Source organism: Dunckerocampus dactyliophorus, chromosome 8 (assembly GCF_027744805.1).
Source record: "Dunckerocampus dactyliophorus isolate RoL2022-P2 chromosome 8, RoL_Ddac_1.1, whole genome shotgun sequence".
In the NCBI taxonomy this organism is placed as follows: domain Eukaryota; kingdom Metazoa; phylum Chordata; class Actinopteri; order Syngnathiformes; family Syngnathidae; genus Dunckerocampus; species Dunckerocampus dactyliophorus.
Genome location: NC_072826.1, coordinates 11869134 through 11891451, shown reverse-complemented (window position 1 = coordinate 11891451; position 22318 = coordinate 11869134). Strand labels below are relative to the sequence as shown.

The 22318-nt window shown below is 40.6% G+C and overlaps 2 protein-coding genes across 2 annotated transcripts; one reads left to right on the top strand and one right to left on the bottom strand.

Moving 5' to 3' along the window:
- On the bottom strand, positions 1-5391 carry olfml3b (olfactomedin-like 3b). The gene is given in 5 exon segments (XM_054784875.1): positions 1-1598; positions 3646-3931; positions 5179-5294; positions 5297-5360; positions 5362-5391. Coding segments are annotated over 5 exon segments (1281 nt in total). The 3' UTR covers positions 1-813.
- Positions 5392-9401: 4010 nt separating this feature from the next.
- Positions 9402-21303, top strand: avil (advillin). Its single transcript, XM_054784406.1, has 20 exons — positions 9402-10119; positions 10220-10333; positions 10439-10513; positions 11968-12164; positions 12242-12350; positions 12435-12545; positions 13577-13782; positions 13866-13944; positions 14023-14121; positions 14199-14352; positions 14449-14537; positions 15609-15746; positions 15835-15993; positions 16791-16970; positions 17039-17196; positions 17262-17406; positions 18847-19035; positions 20484-20552; positions 20628-20738; positions 20900-21303. Exons 2-20 carry the CDS (start codon positions 10274-10276, stop codon positions 21011-21013), a joined length of 2442 nt encoding a protein of 813 aa, XP_054640381.1. The 5' UTR covers positions 9402-10119; positions 10220-10273; the 3' UTR covers positions 21014-21303.
- Positions 21304-22318: the final 1015 nt, after the last annotated feature.

Genomic DNA, 22318 nt, shown 5'->3' with positions numbered 1-22318 from the left:
ACTACTACTACTACTACACTCTGTTGATTAATCTGCACAATTGGCAAGATGTTAATGACTGTAATTGATTTTATTTGGTGAAAAACCTGCTCACATGTGGTTCACTCAAGCCCAATAAGTATGACGAAGGAAACATGAGCGTGCTAGCCAGCTAGCAGATACCATTAAAATCAATGCAGACTAATGTAGCTTTGAGCTCGCCAGCTAAAAAGATGCCCGATTAATGATTGCTGACATTATGAAATGTGGGTCGTATTTGTTTTGAAGCACTGCAGTTACTTTTGATTACATTGATTACATTTGATGTAACACACACACATACATGGGGGATTTAACCCATATTTGCATTTCAATAAAAATAGATTATGTAAACGCTAGCCAGGTTGGCTTTTCCCCTAATGAGCTATAATCACAAACAGGCAAGCAAAGTAGTCATGTAAGAGCAGTGGCTTAACTGCGAAGCGGCAGGAAATTTGTATCCAGAGGAAGTGCTTGCAGCTATTTACACTCTGCAACCATTGCAACCAGGGCTTACATTAACGAGTTAGTGAGGCAAAGTTCTATGACAAAGCAAAATGTCACTACAAGAGAAGTAATAAGTTCATGATCCCCCTGTATGCCAGAAGGTTGTCAGCAGTTGAAGAATACACAGACATATTAACAAAACTCATTGTGACTAATACAAAAAAGGACAAAAGTACAAAAGATGTGGATTTAAAAAAAAAAAAAAAGTGAATTTCACTGGCCAGTAGGTTAAGACAACTACTTCATAGCTACCAAAATGTGGGTTGGAGGTTTTGGTTACTTGAGGTGTTAAACCTCAAGTTTCTTCTTCATGACAAGTTTGTAGAGAATCTGGTAGCCATCATCCCATGCATAGAGCAGCTGCTCTAGCGGGTTGTACTTGAGACTGGCATGAGCTCCGTAGCGTTTGGGGAAGTAAAGCAGCGGCATGTCATCACTGCTCACCATATCGTTGATGTCAAACAAGCACTGGACACGTGAGCGTCCGGGCTGCTTGGTGTTGTAAACCACGTAAAGTGTCCCACAAATGACAAAAGCCGCCTCCGCGTTCTCTCTCGGACAGTTTGTGTCCCACATCTGCTCGATGCCCAGCGAGGTGGCGTCTATTTTGGCCAGAGAGATGTGCTTCTCTCTCTGATGTGTTGCGTAAATGGCCCACAGACCTTCCTCGTCCACGGCCAAGTCCATCACTGTCTCAGGGCTCAGGTTATACACTGGGACATGGTCTTGGACTGGGAACACCGCACTGTCAGCCACAGACTTGTTTCTCAAGTCGTATTTGACCAGCGTCACCTCGTCTGCCTGTGTGATGAGGTAGGCGTGATTATTGTAGACCACGTGGCCTGTTCCACTCCAGGCAGAGGGAAGTTTCAGCTGCCTTGACTCAGACAGGCCCTGCGAGCGAGTGAAATCTTGCACGGTCGAAAACTCAAAGATTGTGTCTTTATCGGTCCCGTTGAAGATGAAGACCTTCCCCGAGCCCCCACCGGTGTCTCTGGTCCACATGCCCTTTGACCCTCCGACTCGCTTCAAGATCTTCATGGCCTTTATGGTGGAGATCATGTCGCTGCAGTCTAACAAGAGAAACACAACCGTCTAACAATTGTCTCATTTATCACGGTTAATTGGTTCCAGACCTGACCACGATAAGCGAATATTCGCGAAGTAGGATTCAACATTAATAAATTAAATATTTTTGTAGTTGGAGCATAGACAATATGACTTTCTAAATAATTTTATTTTATTATTAGAGCCTTGTGGACACTCTTTACACTCCTATTGTTCTTTGTTTACACCACATTGCTAATACGCAGGCTACGGGATCACTGCAGGGACACAAGAGACGGCCACAGCTGAACAGCATGCTAGCGAGCTAACTACTTAGCCTCCAATTTATGTAATCTAAATTTAAGTAAGGGTTTCAAACGGAGTGGGGAAGAAAAAAAAACTTACCACTTCCACATGGAATAGGGAAACTTCTTTCCACTCTATGTCAGACATGCCATGGTTGACTACATGCAGTGTTAAGGTAATTTCATGTAATGTCATGTCTCATCAATGTTTTGTGTCATTACTGACACCTACTGACCAGAATACGATTCATGACTTGTCTTTCAATCTTTTTTGACTCATAATGGGCCATAGTCAACCATGAAACAGCAATCATTTGTTCATTTATTAATCCAATTTTAAGATAATGGTAAATAATCAGTAGCTAAGAAATCCGTATAATTAAATATGATGACATATGATTTCACTCACAAAGAAAACATGATTTTCACAAAACAATAATTTTGTCTTCAAAAATATTTTTTCCCAAAAATGGGCTTTGGGATTTTGCTCTGCATATTCATAGATTGTGGGTCAAAAATGTATTTATTTATTCTCTGAAAATAGGCAGTTTTCTCTACAGAACCTCTCATTCAACCTACAGTGAGTCTGTAATATTTTTAAGTATGTGATATTAATGTATAAAATAAACAGAATACATTTCAGAACTTGCAGCGAGGTGAACACAGTGTTAATGTATGATCGTAAGTCGTTACTGTAATTAAAACAGGCAAGCAGTGTGGATTATGTAGACGCGGCTTGGAGAAACGCCTTCTCCGACAGCGAGCCGGGACGACCCAGTGGCCTGTGGTGCAAGGGAGCTGTGTACCACTGCTAGCCACTTGTGAATACATTCTGTATACCTTTTAGAACTTACAATACATTTACGTAATAAGTGTCTGAGGCATATTTAGGGCTTAAACTTGGATTGTGCTTTTATGCATTTAGCTTGTTAGCGTTCTAATTGAGGAGAGATGGGCAGGGATCTGGAGCTGAAGCCAATCCAATTTACTTTTATTGCAAATAACGATCCAAAATCAGAGGAGAACGTCAACGTCAAGCTAGCAGGTTTGGAGAGGGAGGACATTTTTATGGGCGTATCATTTAATTGTGGTTTTTCATCTTTTGCGGGTGGCCTCGGAACATAACCTACTGTATTTGATATATTATACTTACAGTCCATCGCCATGAAAACAGAATACAGAATCGCATGCACTGCAAAGATAATTCAATAGAATTATTGAATTGTACTTAATAATAGATTGTATTTCATTTTAAAACGGCCAATTTTTAGCTGTGGTATTTTAGCATTGGAACGAATGTCGCGGGCGGATCCAGCAAATGGCACTGCGGTTAAAGTCTTAGCATTATTTGTTTTTTCATTCTGATATGTACCATTTCCATTTCATGCGAAGTATTATCTCATTTGCTATCACTGAAACTAATGTGGAAAAAATCTGAAGAAGAATTTTCTTTGTATGTGTTTATCTGACTTCCTGTCTCTGCCAACTCTCCTTGTCCATTTATCTGACTTTTGCGCTCCTCAAAGGCCACCCAGAAACAAGGGGCTTAGCAAGAAAAACAAACCCAGGTAAAAGTACCCTAAAAAAATGGTCTACTGCACCAGCTAATTAGTTACAATTGTATGATTTATATTGTCAGAGCAATTTATCATGTTGTAGATGCTTTTTTTCCCTGTTCTAAACTGCCAAAAACATTTATATAAAGTAATTATAGTGTGTTTTGCAGTAAACAGTAAATAAAAATAAACAGAGCGCAATAGAATCTCACCAGTGAGTTTGAAGTATTTCGTCTTCTGTTTCTCCTGCACTTGTGTCACCTGCTGCTCTATCAGCTTGTCATCCACATCAACACAAGGCTGAGCCCCATTCTGGGTCTCCAAGTAATCCAGCTCTCTCTCGACCCGGTCCACTCTTGTTCCCATGCTGTCCAGGTTCACGCGGAGTGTCTCTTTTTCTTTGTCCAGGTTCTCCAGCTGGGAAACCATCTGTTGTTTGAGCTCCCGCAGCTCCGAGGCATAGCGGGTGGCTTGTTCATGCCACAGGGAGATGCGGTCCTAGTGTTTTTTTGACGAACAGGTCAGATAAATTGATTAAAAAATGTCTTATAAATACAATTGACAAGTGTTTTAGGATTCGGTCAACAAATTGGTAAACAAGTACAGCGGTTTGTTATTTTTTGCGTTCCAAAAGGTCAGACAAAAACTGAAATGTATAAAAACCGAGGCAATTTTTCCCATAAGAAAGAATGTAAATCCAAATAATCCATTCCAGACACCCAAAAATATGAACAAAAAAATACATTTGATAGAGACTAATTAGAGTTTTACATGGCTGAAGCAAAGCAAAAATAATTAAAAATGACGAATGGAATGGACAAATGAACATTTAACATAATTTTTACCTTTATTGAACTCTTGTTGGTGATGATGGCAAGAAACGAATGAGCCGACTTTCTTTGGCCCCATGGCGGGTTGTTTAGCAGCCGCACTCAATAAAAACATTTTTTAAAAATGCATGGACAGTGAACAACCAACTCATAGGATACTTTGTGTGGGCACTCCATTCCACGGAATGACACAGTACAGGCCAAACTGTTTGTTGTGTGCACGATTGTACAAAAACCGAGACAGTGTATGAAAACCGAGGCAAAATTTTGGTTAAAATTTTTGTCAAAAACTGGGGCGTTCGAAAACCAAGGACGGACTGCATTACGATGAAGAAGACATGCTTTCATCCCACATGAATTTTCATTCAGAAGAAAAGCACCAACATCGAGCAGTTTAAGAAACCTGAGCTCTCAGCAGAGATGAGAAATGAATTGACATTTTCTCTACAGGTGATTATACATAATTAAAATAAACAGCAAGGAATTTGAAAGAAGAAAATTGACAGGGATTTTAGTGACATATTTTGTGTTTGCTACGATACAATATTCCCTGACAAAGTTATTCAGTAGTAATACAAAATACTGTAGACAGCTACTGTATAATGAATGCATGCTTGGAGCTATTTTCATCTCCCTTACAGGATGTTGCCTGATAACTTTATTCCCACTTGTACAGTTTCAACCATGTAGTGTTAGGTATTTTAATTCATCTGTCATCCTTGCTTCATCTTACGTTCCTCCTATGTAAAAATGTATATACATGGAGCATAATTTAGCCCAGAATCCCGTCAGCGCACGTTTATAAGAGCGGAACTTTTCAGCATTTTCCTCACATCTGCATTCCATTGCCCTATTCCTGGAAGTTTCCCAGTGGCGCACAGAGCTCAACAGTAAGACGAGAGGTGAGAGCCTTACCTCAATGGCAAGCAGCCTCCGCTCCAAGTAGTCAATCAGGGCTTGGTGCTGCGCGCTTGAGAAGCACATCAGACTAATCAAGACTACGAGTCCTCTCATTGTGTCTCCTCCTGCTGTTTCTTAGACTGGTGAGAATGTGGAGGAGCCAGCAGATTCCCAGAGGTGGGCTGGAATGTCCAGCCAGCTGAGCTCACTGGGAGGAGCCAATGACATCTGGTTGAGATGGAAGGCACAGGCCTGTCCTCCTTGCTTTGTCTATGGCTTCTACCTGATGACTCACTCAGGAACCAGGAAGGTAAATGGTTGTAGCAGGATATTCAAATGTATGTGGTACGATCACCTTTTGGTGGAATGGATGGAAAGACCACTATACAAATAAAACGCTCCAATGTGTGGAATGCTCTCGCCATGCTAAATAACAAAATCAAAAAATTCATGACTAATAATATGGGGGAAAATAAATTATCCATCCAGTCATCCATCTCCTATGCCGTTTATTCTCACTAGGGTCACAGGGGCATGCTAGAGCCTATCCGACTTCGGGCGAGAGACGGGGTACACCCTTGACTGGTGAAAATAAATGATCAATTATTACAGCGTTCCCTCGTTTATCGGGATATGTTCCAAAAATTTCCCGCAATAAGTGAAATCCACAAAGCAGCCAATTTAATTTTTTTTTACAATTATTATATATGTTTTAAGACTGTAAAACCCCTCACCATACACTTTACACACCTTTCTCAGAAAGGCAATAACATTTTCTCACATTTCTCTCAAAAAAGTTCAAACCTTTGTTTGAATTTTAATGATCAACCTTATTGATCAACACAAGAAATTATTAAGTCACGCGTATTTTACTCCTGTGTCGTTGTGCTGTACTGTAGCGTTTCTGTATCCTTGTTTTTACATACATATTGCTGCATAGAACCAAAGATTTATTTACAAGCTAGCAAGCAAGCTAGCGATGACACAAGAGAAATGGCAGGATGGCACGGAGGAGATTGATTGACAATGGTGTACAGCCAATCAGGAGGCAGAAAACAATGGGTGGTGCAGACAGACGAGAAAGGGAAGAGCTAGACACTCAACTTCCCAACTTCTTAAAGGGCCAGGCTCGGCCTTTGACAGCGTTCATAGGCGGTAATAAAAAATTTTAAAAAAGGAAAAAAATCTGCGAATCCGCGAAAGGTGACCCATACTGACCTGAATATAAAACTGTATTTGATCTCTTCTAAAGAAGACGTCTCATCTCATATTCAGGATCTAGAGATTAATACAAGTATACCAGCAGGTGGCACCAAACAACTTCTCCCCAAGCTCGCAGCGCGTAACTCCCACACTCCAGTGACCTGAAGTCATGCATCTATGACAAACACTTGAAAAAAAGTGTGGGCAAGTCCCTCTGCTTGCTCTGACATTGCAAGCCACACCCCTCGCAACACACACACACACACCCACGCGCATTAGTTGTAATTACGGTCAGCTAATAATAGTGGTTGGCTACTCATGTTAGCTTTTATTGAATGTATGCCTATCAGAACCACACAATGACAACAATTCTCGGTCACTTCTCTGAGACTGCTGTTGTGTATGTGCCCGAGTGACATGTACGCGTCTACGAGACAGTGGTGACTGAATGCCATGAACGGCAATCATTTTATTCGGTTCAACAAAAAAATGTTTTACAAAGTTTTAATATTGTAGATTGGAGACCAAATCACCTTTAATATACTGGCGATCAATAAACTGTTGAGGATCTAAGAAATAAGATGTCCTTTTTATTGTAGACTACAATATAGACCCCCCCACCCCATTTTGTTTTTGTCCGAACAGGTCATGAAAAAGGGGGGTTGTCTTATATTAAGGTCAATACGGTTATTTTTGAAGCATTAAACCCTTAGTAAAGTGTGTTCCCCCATATCTTTATTTGAAGAAATATCTGAGGGGGTCTGCATGGATGTAGCCCACAGCGGACATTATATTGTTTTTGTCTGTTATTGCGAAATGGTTGAGACCAACTCAACGGTGCCTCTGCTGGATGCAGCCAAGTACTGCACTCTATAACCACAAACATGGAGCAAATCTTCCCTTTGATAACTACCACTTTGAACAATAATTTCCATTGCTGTGGACCCATTTTGGGTTCTGACTTCTCAATTACATTTTGTACGATATTTTCCTTGTAAATTTAGATCCACATTGAAGTTGTTTGACCTGGTAAAACCATTCAAGCTCTGAGGGTATGCCCCCTAGTGGCTGTGAGCAACATAAAGCATGACATTGAGGAAGACTGGTCTTTTCTTTACGCCATCATTGCCTTTCAACCCATGATCTTAAAAGTGCAATACTACAAAGTGATCAGGTTTAAAGCGTACCCATATTCTAAATAATTCCGGTATTTTCTAATCCATTGAGGAATGGTAAGTGTAACATGTTTTGTTTTTTTTTACTGCCGACTAACACTAGTGTGAATGCTGACATGACGCTCATGTTAACAATTCTACCAGATGAAATCCTTCTCATACACACAGGATTCTTTGTTATATTTATTACTTCACATGAATGATAGCTTCCTGTGTCAGTTTACTGGATATGATAATGGATGTTGAGGTTTAGGTTTTGAATTACAGGACTTATTTCTGCAGGGAAGACAACACTGTAATTTGGTGTGATTAGTCGTAAGCAAGTAGTCTGTTGCTCTGTAATTGCCTCCAAAGATCAGAAAGACGTACGGAACAGTCACCTCTTGAGGTACTTTCCCCCACACTGTTGGAAAAAAGACTTAGGTGGCATACTCGGTTCCTAACCATTTTCCAGTACTTTCAAATCGCTGTGTCATTCATTTAACTTGCATGATATAATTTCCAGGAGAGGCACATGTGAGGAGAAAAGTGCTGGAAAAAATGGTCTTAAGTATTAACGTTTTACAGTATATTCCACAAGGTGATTTCATTTGTGAGGCATATTTAAAATAAATGTTCCATCTGGTGGAAGGATGCCTGCTGTAAAGGTCAGCTCTTCTAACTTGCTGACCACATTGTTTTCCAGTGAGTTTATTGGTGTGCCCAGTGTTTGTATCTATTAACTGTACTAAATGATGAATAGTGTAGTATATTCATGTTGGAGAAGGGTGAATAGTGCCCTTTTAGTGATCTAAACTGGAAATATATAATTTTCCATAATGTATTTATGTAATTCTAATGTTTTTCAGAGCCATGCAGGCTTAAAGAGGTTACAAATAGTTTAAAGGTGTACTATGAGTACAGCAATACAGACCTGATCAAAATCTTCAGACCAGTTGAAAAATTGTTAGAATTTCCATTTTGCACATTTGGATTTTAATGAGGTTTTACGTAGAGCTACAATATGCAAAAGCAAGAAGGGGGAGTGAGACAATAAAACATTTGGAACTTGTAATTTAAACAACAAAAAATGAAATAGGCTGTTTATCGCCTGATCAAAAGTTTTAGACCACAAGCTACAAAAGCCAAAATCTGGTAAAAATTTCTCTCAGGCATTCACACTGTCATGCCCTCCTGATGGCTAAAGCTAAGAAGCCTTCTCTTTTTCTTCTCTACGTAAAACCTCATTAAAATCCAAATGTGCAAAATGCAAATTCTAGCAGCACACGTCTTAGTGTAAGAATATTGAGGGCACACCCGCTGCATACGCGTCATTCCTAAAGTCCTGTATGCGTTTGAACGCACATACTACAGTCAGTCAACTTTTTAATAGTTATTCATATTAACTACTTTTGTTTTTATTCAGCAAAAACTTAGGAACTTTATTATCTAGTAGATTCTACGATATACAGTGGTGTGAAAAAGTGTTTGCCCACGTCCTGATTTCTTTTCTTTTGCCTGTTTGTCACACTTAAATGTTTCAGATCATCAAACTAATTTAAATATTAGTCAATGACAACACAACTGAACACAAAATGCAGTTTTTAAATGAGGCTTTTTATTAAGAGAGAAAAAAAATCCAAATCTACATTTCATGATCTGAAACATTTAAGTGTGTCAAACATGCAAAAAAAATTGGAACCACTTTGTGTTTATTACATTCTTATTCATGTTTTTTGGCTTATTTTCAAAGTTATTTGTCATTAAGTCACCTCGATATTTTTTGTCTTTCAATAATTCAAAATTTTCACAGCTAAATTCCATGTAAAATGTCCAGGAAATGTACTTGAAAATGTCACTCTTTTGCAACCCTGTACAGTGCAGGTTTTAGGTACCATGGTAGTACTTAACAACTGCTAATATGAATGCATAATTACATTTGGAATATTAAATAATATCGGCCGCACAGTGGTCTAATGGTTAGCACGTTGGCCAACACAGTAACAGCTTGGAGATCGGGAAGACCTGGGTTCGATTCTCCCCTGGGCATTTCTGTGTGGAGTTTGCATGTTCTCCCCGTGTGTGCGTGGGTTTTCTCCGGGTACTCCGGCTTCCTCCCATATTCCAAAAACATGCATGTTAGGTTAATTGGCGACTCTAAATTGTCCATAGGTATGAATGTGAGTGTGAATGGTTGTTTGTCTATATGTGCCCTGCGATTGGCTGGCGACCAGTCCAGGGTGTACCCCGCCTGTCGCCCGAAGTCAGCTGGGATAGGCTCCAGCATGCCCCCGCGACCCTAATGAGGAAGAAGCGGTATAGAAAATGGATGGATGGATATTAAATAATATCATCCGACGTCTTTTAATTACACGACATAAACACGATGTGTAAAATGTTTGTGTCTGTGTATGCACTTTGAATTTCTGTCTCTTTTGGACCAATTTGCCTACGGCATGTTGTGTCTTCCTCTGTGATTGGGCAGAACTTTGTGAAAGGTCCCGAAACACGCAAATTCATGCAAATCATTTAGGGTCACTGAAGTGAAGAGGATTGGAGGACTTGAGTTATCAACTAAATAAGGATCTTCTGTTGGAAGGTATGCTTTACATCATGATTAGTTTTCTTTTCCTTTCCTATTGTTCTATGTTTGTACTGTATGTTAAGAGTAATTTATTGTAATGTGTGTTTCACCAAAGACTTTCGGGGAAAATCAACAAGCAAGAAAAGCGAAGTACCAAAACAACTGCAACATGGAGTACGCATTTCGAGCCGTAACTCACACCCCTGGGATTATAATCTGGAGAATTGAGGTAATTTGATTTGTGTAGTTTCCCTACTGGATGCTGACTAAACAAGGGGGTGAATACTGTTACAGAAGTAATAGTAGAAACAGACTTTCTGTCTTTGTGTGATAGAAAATGGAGCTCGTTCAAGTCCCTGAAAAATCTTATGGACACTTTTATGAGGGTGACTGCTATGTGCTTCTCTATGTAAGTAAAATATGACTCAATTATTTTTATTTTTTTGCTACTGTAGGTCACGTGATGAGTTATGACTGACACGGCCGACACCGAGTTACTTTTAGCCATGCAAACTATCAGCTCCAATCCCTGTTACCAACCGGATCTTTGATCCTGCCCACCTCCTCTTGATGGGTCACTGTGACAGATTTCATTTATTATCATTTCATGGTGCTTTTCAGTGGCCACCAAATAAAAAATTATTTTATATATATTATTATTTCAGATGATACTTTTTAACTTTATTTTAATGAATTACCGATTTAATTTCATTTATATATATATGTATTTTAAAAATGTATGTCACATGTTCTCCGAACCTGCAGAGATCTTTGCAAGGATCTCCTATACTATGTATATTTTGAAATTGTCGAAGGTAAAATGGAAATTGCATGCTTCTAATTGTTACATTATTGAGGTATAGTGATATCTGAATGAATCTTGGATAATGTTTGGTCTTTTCTTGATTAATGATTTAATCCTGGATATTGGAAAAAAAAAAACTGGCAGGAATAGCATGGTTTTATTAAGTGGTTCTGATATTACTGTAATTTCCGGTGTATAAACCGCTACTTTTCTTAAACTTGGAACTCTGCGGCGTGTACAACCGTGTGGCTAATTTATGGCTCCGTTGTAATCTCGTGACATCTCCCTTTACTTCAGAACTACGACTAATTGGTTTAAATACTGTGCCGCTAGCTCTGCGAGCTTGTCAACCTATTGGAAATTGCAGGAGGTCATTATATATAACAGTATAACAATATAACATCATCTTACAAAGAACACTAAACTCATCACACAGCAACTTAACACTCAAATATTATACCTCAGAAATATACAAACATGAGTGTAAAATGAGTAAAAAAAAATTGAAGTTTTCTTATATGCATTGCATCTGAGCAACGCATTTGGTGCCTTCTGTGGCACTGCAATGACGTCAGCCGCCCTCTGGGCTCCTCTGTCGGACAGAGGCCGAATTGCAGCTTCATCTATCCATTCATTTTCTATGCCGCTTTGTTTGCAAAATACACACACAATTTCTGCTACACAGATCATATTGATCAAGTACAGGAAGTTGGGAAACCCAGTAACAATTGTTGCCTTTCATGTCCACCGCCGTCATGCTTGTGTGTTGGAAGCGCCTTCAACACCTTCTGTTTTGCTTTTAACACAGTTGCAAAGCAAGAAGCTAGGCTGTATTTATGAGGCAAAATTACATTTATCTTTTGACATGTTTTTTATGATGTGGTGGTGACTGAACATTGTGAACAATAAGCAAGTTTGAGTGCACTTCGACCGAAAATTTTGACTCCCTTGTCAGGTTTTTAGCCAGTAGATTCCGAGAACGTGTCATATATAAAAAAAACATACTGTATATATATCATAGGTCTCATGCTGTTTTGTGTGACCTTTCCTATCTCCAGACCCAGAAAATGAAGAGCTCTCTCTGCTATGACATCCACTTCTGGATCGGCTCACAGTCGTCTCAGGATGAACAAGGTGCAGCAGCAGTTTACACTACACAGCTGGATGACTTTTTGGGCTCCACACCGATCCAACACAGGGAGGTTCAGGGCCATGAGTCAGATGGTTTCAAGGGCTATTTCAAGCAGGGAATAATGTGAGTGAAAGTGTTGAATGTGGGGAATGTAACCTGGATGTTCCCAGACATTATCATCACCACCCTGTGTCATGTAGTTACAAGAAGGGTGGAGTTGCATCAGGCATGAGGCACACTGAAAGCAACACGTACGACGTCAAGAGGCTGCTTCATGTCAAGGGCAAGAAACGAGTGATTGCCAAGGAGGTGAGCCATGCTTTCAGGTGGTTACGTAGCATCCGAGGACAGAGGACCTTGTGTAGAAAGACTTGAACTCTTAACTCTTTTCAGGTGGAGCTGAGCTGGAAGAGCTTCAACCTTGGCGATGTGTTTTTGTTGGACACGGGCAAAACCATCATCCAGTGGAATGGACCCAAGAGTTACAAACAGGAAAGACTTCAAGTAAGATGGCTGTGAGCAAATGGATGGGCCCACGCCCACAAGAATAATGCTCCATGCTGCATTTTTACACAAATGTTTTTATTGCTGGTCAAAATTCTGGTGGAAAGATTACAATTTCCCTGACTTTCCCTCATTTGCCCTTATTTTCTAAAAAATGTCTCTAATATTCAAATGCAAATGTTGTCAAATAGGATTATTCCTCAAATACTAATTGCATCACCACACACAAATATTGAGTAGCAACTATCCATCCATCCATCCATCCATTTTCTATGCCGCTTCTTCTCATTAGGGAGGTATGCTGGAGCCTATCCCAGCTAGCTTCGGGCGAAAGGCGGGGTACACCCTGGACCGATTGCCAGCCAGTCGCAGGGCACATACATACCCATAGCAAATTACATTCAACTTTTGTAGTAATCGGTGCACAATTGCTTAGTATAGTACGAATGGCATCACCGCACAAAAATACTGAGAAGGAACTGTTTCATTGTAATCAGCTGGTATCAGTAAAATATTACACACTTAGTATGTCGTAATTAGTGCATTATCACACATGTACTATGTAGTATTAACTGCATCATTAGACAAACACCGTCTGGCAACAACTCAGGGCACAATTTCCCTGGAAACAGCCTTATAAAAGCTCATTATATTCTAATTAGCAACAATTACTTTGTTGCACATTATTTACTGTAATTACAGCATGTAATTACATGGTTAAGCATTATTTACAATCACTTCATAGGAACTTCATAATTCATAATTATTTTAATGGTATTACACAAGTAAATAGTAGTTATTACAGCACAGTTATGAGTGCAAAGTGGTAATTACTGGTTTACTACACAAATAGTGACAATTTGTACATTATTTCTCAAGTACTCTGCAGCAATTACAAGATTGTTACATTACTGAGGAAGCAGTACTACTCAGTAGCGATCCTGTAATTCGTATTTGCCTCTAGCTTTTTTGGCCAATCACTGAACACAAAGTTGTACAGCAGTAGTTGACTGCCTTTTTTGACCTTGAAGGGGATGCTGTTGGCCAAAGACATCCGAGACCGAGAGAGAGGAGGTCGGGCGGCAATCAAAGTGATTGAGGGCGACGCAGAGGATGACTCTCCTGACATTATGGACATGCTGACTGGTGTTCTTGGAGAGAGAAGCTCCGCTTTGACAGACGGACCTCCTGAAGAAAGCCTTGACCATGAGCAGAGGGAAAATGTCACTCTTTACCAGTGAGCTGCTCTCAGAACCAAGGATGTGTCGTGTTTTCACTCTTGCTTTTTTATGTGTGTGACTTTTTGTCCAATTTTGGCAGTGTCACTGATGCTGAAGGTTGTATTAGAATCACAGAGGTTGCAACGAGACCACTGGTTCAGGATCTCCTCAGACATGACGCAAGTTGATTTCTTTAAATGTAAAGTAGTAGAGTATAGAAGACATCCAGTCAATACTAAAAAGAAGTATCTATACAGGACTGCTACATCCTGGACCATGGTGGGACAAAGGTGTTTGTATGGAAGGGGAGGAAAGCTACCAAAAATGAAAGACAGACGGCCATAAGCAGAGCTATGGTGAGTGACACACACCCATCCATCTTGCTCCTGCAAAGCATGTTCACATTCTGTTATTATCTGACTGGCCTTTTGAGGAATTTATCAAGGTCAAAAACTATCCCATCACGACAAATGTGGAGGTAATGAATGACGGAGCAGAGTCGGCTCTCTTTAAGCAGCTGTTCCAGACATGGTCTGTGAAGGACCAGACTCAAGGTCTTGGTAAGGTGCACACAAAGGGAAAAGTTGGTATGTGACATCGTTTCCAAGTCAGTAGTGAGAAGAATAGATGCAGTATAAACAAGGTATTGCACGTGGATGCTAATGTTGTATTTCCATACCCAGCTACCATCACACTGGAGAAATTTGATGTCAGTGTGATGCAGATTGCTGCCCAGGAGCGGATGGTGGACGACGGATCAGGACAAGTGGAGGTACATGCATTGCTAGCTGTAGAGAATATTATTATGACTTTTAGCCACATGAACACAGCAGCCGGGGAGTTAGTTGCTTGCTTGCTTGCTTGACAATATGAATTAAGAAATTAAGAAAAACAAGCACAAATGCTTATAGTTTTTGTTTATTGGAGAGGGGGACTATGAGGCACAGAATAAAACAGATAAACATTCCAATTAATTCATCTAAATTAGCACTTATGGTTATTTCTTGTTAAACCCTTTACCTTATTGTAAATACTGATGGGGTTTTTTTAATGTGTGGGAGCCTCAAAAATTCAGAGACAAAAGTTTTATGGACTGATACATATTTGAGGCATCTCTGTCTTTTTTGGCAAATTCCCGTCTGACCTCCCTATACTTGCTCATGAGTGGTTGGCATATTCTGGTGTAACCATTATATTTTTGTCAATGAAGTGTTCTTTGAACAGTAGATAGTGATACCGCCATTCCTGCCTTGTTTAGATGGTTTCTGATGTCATTACCAAGTTCTTTCTTTACAGCTCTCACAATGTTTGTGTCATCAACTGCTGATGTTTTCCTTGGTCTACCTGTTTGATGTTTTTTGACACTTAGTACACAAGTGATTTATATCTTCTTCGGGACATTCCAAATCGTTGCTATGGCCAATGTTGGTGCAATGTTCAATTCAGATGCACAATGGCTTGTTTTTTTCCACCCATAGACAGCTCTCTGGTTTTCATGTTGTTTTCACCTCTAAATGCAGTCTTCACAGGCAAAACCCTCCAGTCCTGCTGGAGGGCACTGTAATATAATACTCTCCTGGTCCCCAACAAACTGATTTTGTGGAGTTTTCTCAGACTCTGTTTAGTCTCACTGTATGAATTGAAAACCTTTTGCTTTCGACATAACTGTGAAGTTAGCATACTGTAGATTTGGTTTGAAATAGGTTTTTCTTAATTTTTCTCAAGCTGCTGTGCCTTCCCTGTAGTCTTCCGGCGCCGTTCTATACTAATCCAATGACGTCAAAGGAACTACATTATTGGATTGTAGCCATGATACAATTGCACATGTCTGTGATACACCCAGGTGTGGAGAATTGGGAATTTGGAGCTGGAACCTTTGCAGCCTCAATCTTACGGCTACTTCTATGGAGGAGACTGCTACTTGATCCTCTACACTTACCTAATGAACAACAAGAAGAGTTACCTGCTCTACATATGGCAGGTGAGGCTTCAACACTAAAAACATTGTGCAAGTCTATCCTTTTCCAGTCTTCGAAGGTGTCACATTGTGACATCATGCAATGTTTCAGGGGCGACATGCCACACAGAATGTGTTGGGAGCCTCTGCCCTTCAGGCCATAGATATGGATGAGAGGTACGGTGGGGCGCCCGTTGAAGTGAGAGTGACCATGGGGAAAGAACCAAAGCATTTTTTGGCCATTTTCAAAGGCAAAATGGTCATCTTTGAGGTATGATTGTGAACCCATACCTGAAACTTCACAGAAAGGCATGAATGGACAAACACAATGTATGCCATCCATTTTATGGAGGACGAGAGTGTCGTGTGCAAGTTGTTACATCTTCTAATGAAATGACCACTTGAACATTTTTATAGTTTCTCAACAAATTAATCAAAATTAAAGAGTCCTCAATAACAACGTTTGCTTTTTTTCCCCCCCGCAAATAATATAATAACTTTTAAAGTATTTATTATAACATTTTCTTCTGAGGGCCGCATTCAGAAAAACTGAGGATGCTTTTGGCCGCTTTGATACATTTTGTACATTAAAGATGCTTCAACCAATCCAATGTAGGGCAAGCTACGCTAACTCAAAAAAAACATCCACAGCTTAGCTTTTGTGTTCTAAGCGTCAAAGCAAATAGTTATTAGTGTTAACATTTAATGATATATATTATTATTAATTAAACTTTCAGCATATGCCGAAGGCCAATAAAAAACAAGCTGCAGGCCGAACATTGCTCCTTGTGCCGCTGGACACCCCTAATTCATTGCCATGTAAGTTCACAAAAAACCAAACAGTTGACTTTGATAGTACGAAATAATCTTATCGTATGGAGTCTAGAAATTGAAACGTGGTAAACTACTTGTGAGTGAAGCTTTCCTTCCTGTCACACACACACACACACACACACACACACACACACACACACACGCACGCTATTAACTTCCTGGAAACATCCCAGTGAGATTTTGTTTAGAAGATGATATTTTGGACCCCATAAAAATAATCCCATTCTCTGTCAGGGGACTACACCTGGAAATGAGTCTTTTGAGCCAGAGCCACCAGTAAGGCTGTTCCAGGTCCATGGTTGTGAGCCGTCCAATACAAAAGCCATAGAGGTTTCAGCACTGGCCTCTTCTCTCAACTCCAATGATGTGTTCCTGCTCAAGAGTCAGTCTGGACTTTATATGTGGTGTGGAAAGGTAGGCAGGAGAAGAATCCAGGTGACATTATCATTGTGATGATTGTGGTTAACCGAATTTGATTTTAGGGAGCCAGTGGAGATGAGAGGGCCATGGCAAAGGAGTTCAGCTCTGTGATTGGACAGAAGACACAGAGCATCCATGCACAGATTGTTATAGAGGGCCAAGAGGCCGATGAATTCTGGGAGATACTCGGAGGCAGAGCTCCTTATGCTTGTGACAAGAGGTAGTAAATGACTGACAGCTATTAGAAGCTTCCAGTGCTGTGATTGTGTTTGTGTGTGCCTGCAGACTGAAGCAGGCCGTTTTGGACCATCAGCCACGCCTGTTTGAATGCTCCGAGAAGTCCGGACGCTTCATTGTGACCGAAGTGACCCAGTTCACGCAGGATGACCTCAGTGAGGATGATGTCATGTTACTAGACACATGGGACCAGGTACAGAAGGGAAACATACGAAATGTATCTCACACATTTTTATTTCAAGGTATCTTCTTAAGGTAGTAGTCAAGGTCAGTCCGTGTACAGCTTGTATCGCAACCACTGAAAATTAGTCAACACACAGCCATTATCGTGTAAATAGCCGGCAACACAAGTGAGTACACCTCACGATGAACATGTCCGAAGTGTGAATATTTTGTGCCTTATATTTACTGCCTTAATCCTCTTGGGCAGGGAATTCACCAGACCTGCACAGGTTGTTACTGGAATCCTCTTCCGCTCCTTCATGATGACATCACTGGTGGAGCTGGTGGATGTTGGACACCTTGCTCTACTCCACCTTCCTTACTCTTGAAATGCCACACATGTGCTCAATTGGGTTGATGTCTGTAGACATACTTAGCCACTCCATCAGCTGCACCTTCAGCTTCCTCAGCAAGACACTTGTCGTTTTGGAGGTGTGTTTGGGCTCCTTATCATGTTGGAAAACTGCCATGCAGCCCAGTTTCCCAATGTAGGGGAAATATATTTGAATTCATATTTCCCTCAATGAAGCAACAGCTCCACGAAGCCGGCAGCACTCGTGCCACACCCCATCATGACCCTAGCACACCATGCTTGGCTGTACGCAAGATACAATTATCTCGGCGCAGTCTTTGTGTTGCCGTCTTAAGTACTGCAGGGTTTCATGTGTCGTCACATCCGGTTGTTGTCGGCCCCGCCGCAAAGAGATGGGGGGCAAACAAACGTATTACAACGTGTGCAATGCACAAATAACTGCCACCTGGAAGAATGTTGTGCGATACTCCACGGAGAGTGTGGCGGGGTCCAGGGCTACGAGTAGCACGGAAACAGTACGTGAAATTGGGCTGAAACGTGGCTATGGAGCTCCGACTTGGCCAAACAGTGCAGAAAAACAATGAAGGACACATACAACAATGTACCCATGTAGAATGATGTGGTGTAAGAGGGCAAATAGAAATGTTAGAAGCATTCTTTTCATTATGTCTGATGCTGAAGATAAGCCTTCACTGCTTTTCGATCGTCTTGTTGACAACTATTTAATGTGTTCATGCATCACACCATGCACAGTCACACAACTGGAGCAACGACATGCACTGTTGTTGGCTTTAATTTCCAAAATGTTGCACAAACATGGAGTGTGTATTTGGTAGCTTATGTTTGCCCCCCCCCCCAAACACCTCGAGGTCATGTGGATGAAACCCAGCAATCTAGACAATACGGACTGTGTTCACTCATTTTCACTGGATAGTAAAATTATACTGCTATACAAGCTGTACATGTACTACTACAAACTATATCCAAGTTTACTTTCTACAGTATTATCCCTTGACATGATAAAATAAAAAATAGTTGGCAGAATTGTGAGGGTTGTATTGTAAAATATATGATAAACAAAATGGTAATTGCCTTCAGGTGTTTCTTTGGATCGGTAAAGAGTCCAACAGGGTAGAACGCAAAGACGCAGTGCTTACCACTAAGGAGTACCTGCGCACACACCCTGGGGGCAGAGATCCAGACACCCCTGTCTTTTTGATCAAGCAAGGATTTGAACCACTCACCTTCACTGGGTGGTTCACTGCTTGGGATTCTTCTAAATGGAGTGTAAGTGCAACTCAAAACTATTCATGTGTGTTTATTAGGGGTGTCATGAGACACTCAGTTCACAAGACGAGACGATAGACGAGACGAGATTTTAACGTTACTTTTCAGAAAAGTACAATGAAAAAATATCAAAAATATGACAATATATTGCAATCTAGTATTTTCATTTCTATTACGTTATAGTCTTCTGCACTCTGTGTGTATGCTAGCGGCCCCGCCTCCACCCACCGAGACAGAGTCTCACTCCATTTGCCATTGTTTGATGGAACAAACATGGAAAGGTGCTGAAACCAATGTACACAGTGAACCTTCTTCCTGCCTGTTTGGCGGCGAAAGGCGAGGAAAACACAAGCATGCACATGGCAATATATTGAGGCCGGCAAAATGTATTTAATTTTTTCTTTATTGTGTGAATAATTTATTATCGTCCCTGGCCTTGTGCTCATGAGTATTTTTTATGAACGAGAAATCTTTTTAATCACATTTTAATCTTGAGAGATGTTGTGATACGAGATATTGTGACACTCTAGACACACACGTGTGTGAGGTGTTGCCAGGTGACGGAGGAGTGTGTCTGAGTTCTGCTTTCTCGGCTCTATCGAGCTGCATTGTGGAGGGGTTTATGCAGCTTTCAGACCGGCATTGCACAGCAATACTTAGGTACAATCGGAGGTGCACACGGTGGTTACAAGCAAGAACCACTTCCTGACTTTCACGTGTAATTTGCACCCCTATTCGCTAAATATAGCTACAATGTCGGCAAATTGTCAACACGGATCTCTTCTATGTATGAAATAATGTTATGAAGCGTTTGCTGGTGCTTGTAAAGTGCGCTAAGCCAAATATAACGAACGTAAATAGAACCGCTTAGTGATAAGGGTGCAGACAAGTCCGAATATCTACAGTACGTGTTTTGATCTGACAAATCTTAAGTAACTTTGATCAAATGTAGAATTACTACAGCTTTGGCTTGGCGACAGCTGTCCGTACTAGCTGTTTTTGTTTCCCGGAACATTTAACGATGGAAAAAAACACCCACACATCACTTGCTGACACTGACGCTGGGAACGCCGGATTGCAAGGTCTATAGTGTGCTTTAAGCGCTTAATGTGCGGTTCCAATAATGCCTCGCACACTGCCCCATACATATTACCGTATTATCATTCATAATAGCGATGCCATAGTTCACAATCTGCAGCTTTTTCCTGCCCTGTTCTTGCGAGACAGATCTTGTGACACGAGAACTTGTGACACCCCTCGTTATTAGTATCGACATTTCCACTATTTGTCCTCACATTATGCCTTGTTGCTTTATTTTTCCCTTTTTGTGTGCATCCGTGTTTCATTTTATTTCTACATTGTGTCACGATACAATAAAAAACCAAACTGCGGGCCCACACTTCAGACAGGCTGACGTGTCTTTTTTTTTTTTTTTTTTTTTTTCAAAGGAGGGGAAGAGTTATGAGCAGCTGAAAAAGGAGCTTGGAAATGTCAACTCTCCCATTAATGCTGCAAATGTACGTACACTAACTTTAATGTCAAAAGAACATATCTGGATGTGTGACAGGAAAAGCATCTTTAAATCTTTCTAGGTTTACAGCTGTGGGGAAAATGATAAAAGCCTTCGGTGTTTTCCTGCTGAGGTTTTGGTCAACAAGCTTGTCAATGAGCTACCTGGTGATGTTGACCCGGCCCAGAGAGAGGTACCCTTGACTGCTAACACTATCCATGTGTACATGTACAGTGCATCATGTATTTTCTGTTTTACTTACAGTATAGACTGAAACAAACCCCTCCAAAAGTAGATCACAATCCAAACTCAAATGTGTACTGGTACTCTTTCATGTTGTCAACTGCCTTTCAGAGATACCTCACTGAAACAGACTTCTGCAACATCTTTGGGATCACCAAAGACCAATTTGCAAGCCTGCCCCGTTGGAGACAGCTGAACTTGAAAAAACAAAAAGGGCTCTTCTGATATGTTTGTGGGGAAACAAGTAGCGGTCGACTACTAGGCAGTTAATTTCCCATCAGACACATACCAGCACACTGGGACATGTAAAATGTATGAATTAGTTCTTTATAAAGACCCTGATAATGTGAACTTATTGATCAGTTAAGCGCTCAAGGTGATGAAATAATGATTAAAGAATTTCTTATGTAGCTCGGCAGTTTATTTGACCCTAATGAACTGCATTACACTATTAAGTACTAATAGCAGTTTAATGTCCAAACCTGTCAGTGAATGTTTCCCTATGCTAATTTGCCTCCAAATAAATGAATGTGCCTTGCCAACTGTTGGTAAATGATGTTGCACCATGACCAAAGCATTTCAATCTATACAAAATATTGGTCTCATCTGAGGACTTTAAAAGGGTTCAATGATATTTTAGCGGTGCCATGGTCAATGCTCTATAAGTGCACAGTTTGTAACAAGTTCACATTGTACAAAAGCTTGTTATTTAAAAAAAAAAAAAAGGCTCGGGATCAGTTTGGCAAGACTATAAAAAAAATCGGATCGGAAACCAAAAATGTGGATCAGGACATCCCTACCCCTTAAACCTAATAACTGGTTTGGCCACCCTTAGCAGCAACAACTGCAATCAAGTGTTTGTGATAACTTGCAATGAGTCTCTTACAGCGCTGTGGAGGAATTTTGCAGAATTGTTGTCATTCAGCCACATTGGAGGGTTTTCCAGGATGAACTGCCTTTTTAAGGTCATGCCACAGCATCTCGATAGGATTCAGGTCAGGACTTTGACTAGGACACTCCGAAGTCTTCATTTTGTTTTTCTTCATCTATTCAGAGGTGGACTTGCTAGTGTGTTTTGGATCATTGTCCTGCTGCAGAACCCAAGTTGGTTTCAGCTTGAGGTCACGAACAAATGGCCGGACATTCTCCTTCCGGATTTTTTTGGTAGATGGCAGAATTTATGGTTCCATTTATCACAGCAAGTCTTCCAGGTCCTGAAGCAGCAAAATAACCCCAGACCATCACACTACCACCACCACATTGCTGTTGGTATGATCTTTTACTGAAATGCTTTATTTTCACGCCAGATGTATTTTCCCAAAGATCTTGGGGATCATCAAGATGTTTTCTGGCAAAATTGAGACGAGCCTTAATGTTATTTTTGTTCAGCAGTGGTTTCGTCTTGTAACTCTGACATGCAGGCCGTTTTTGCCCAGTGTCTTTCTTATGGTGGAGTCTTGAACACTGACCTTAACTGAGGCAAGTGAGGCCTGCAATTCTTTGGACGTTGTTGTGGGGTCTTTTGTGACC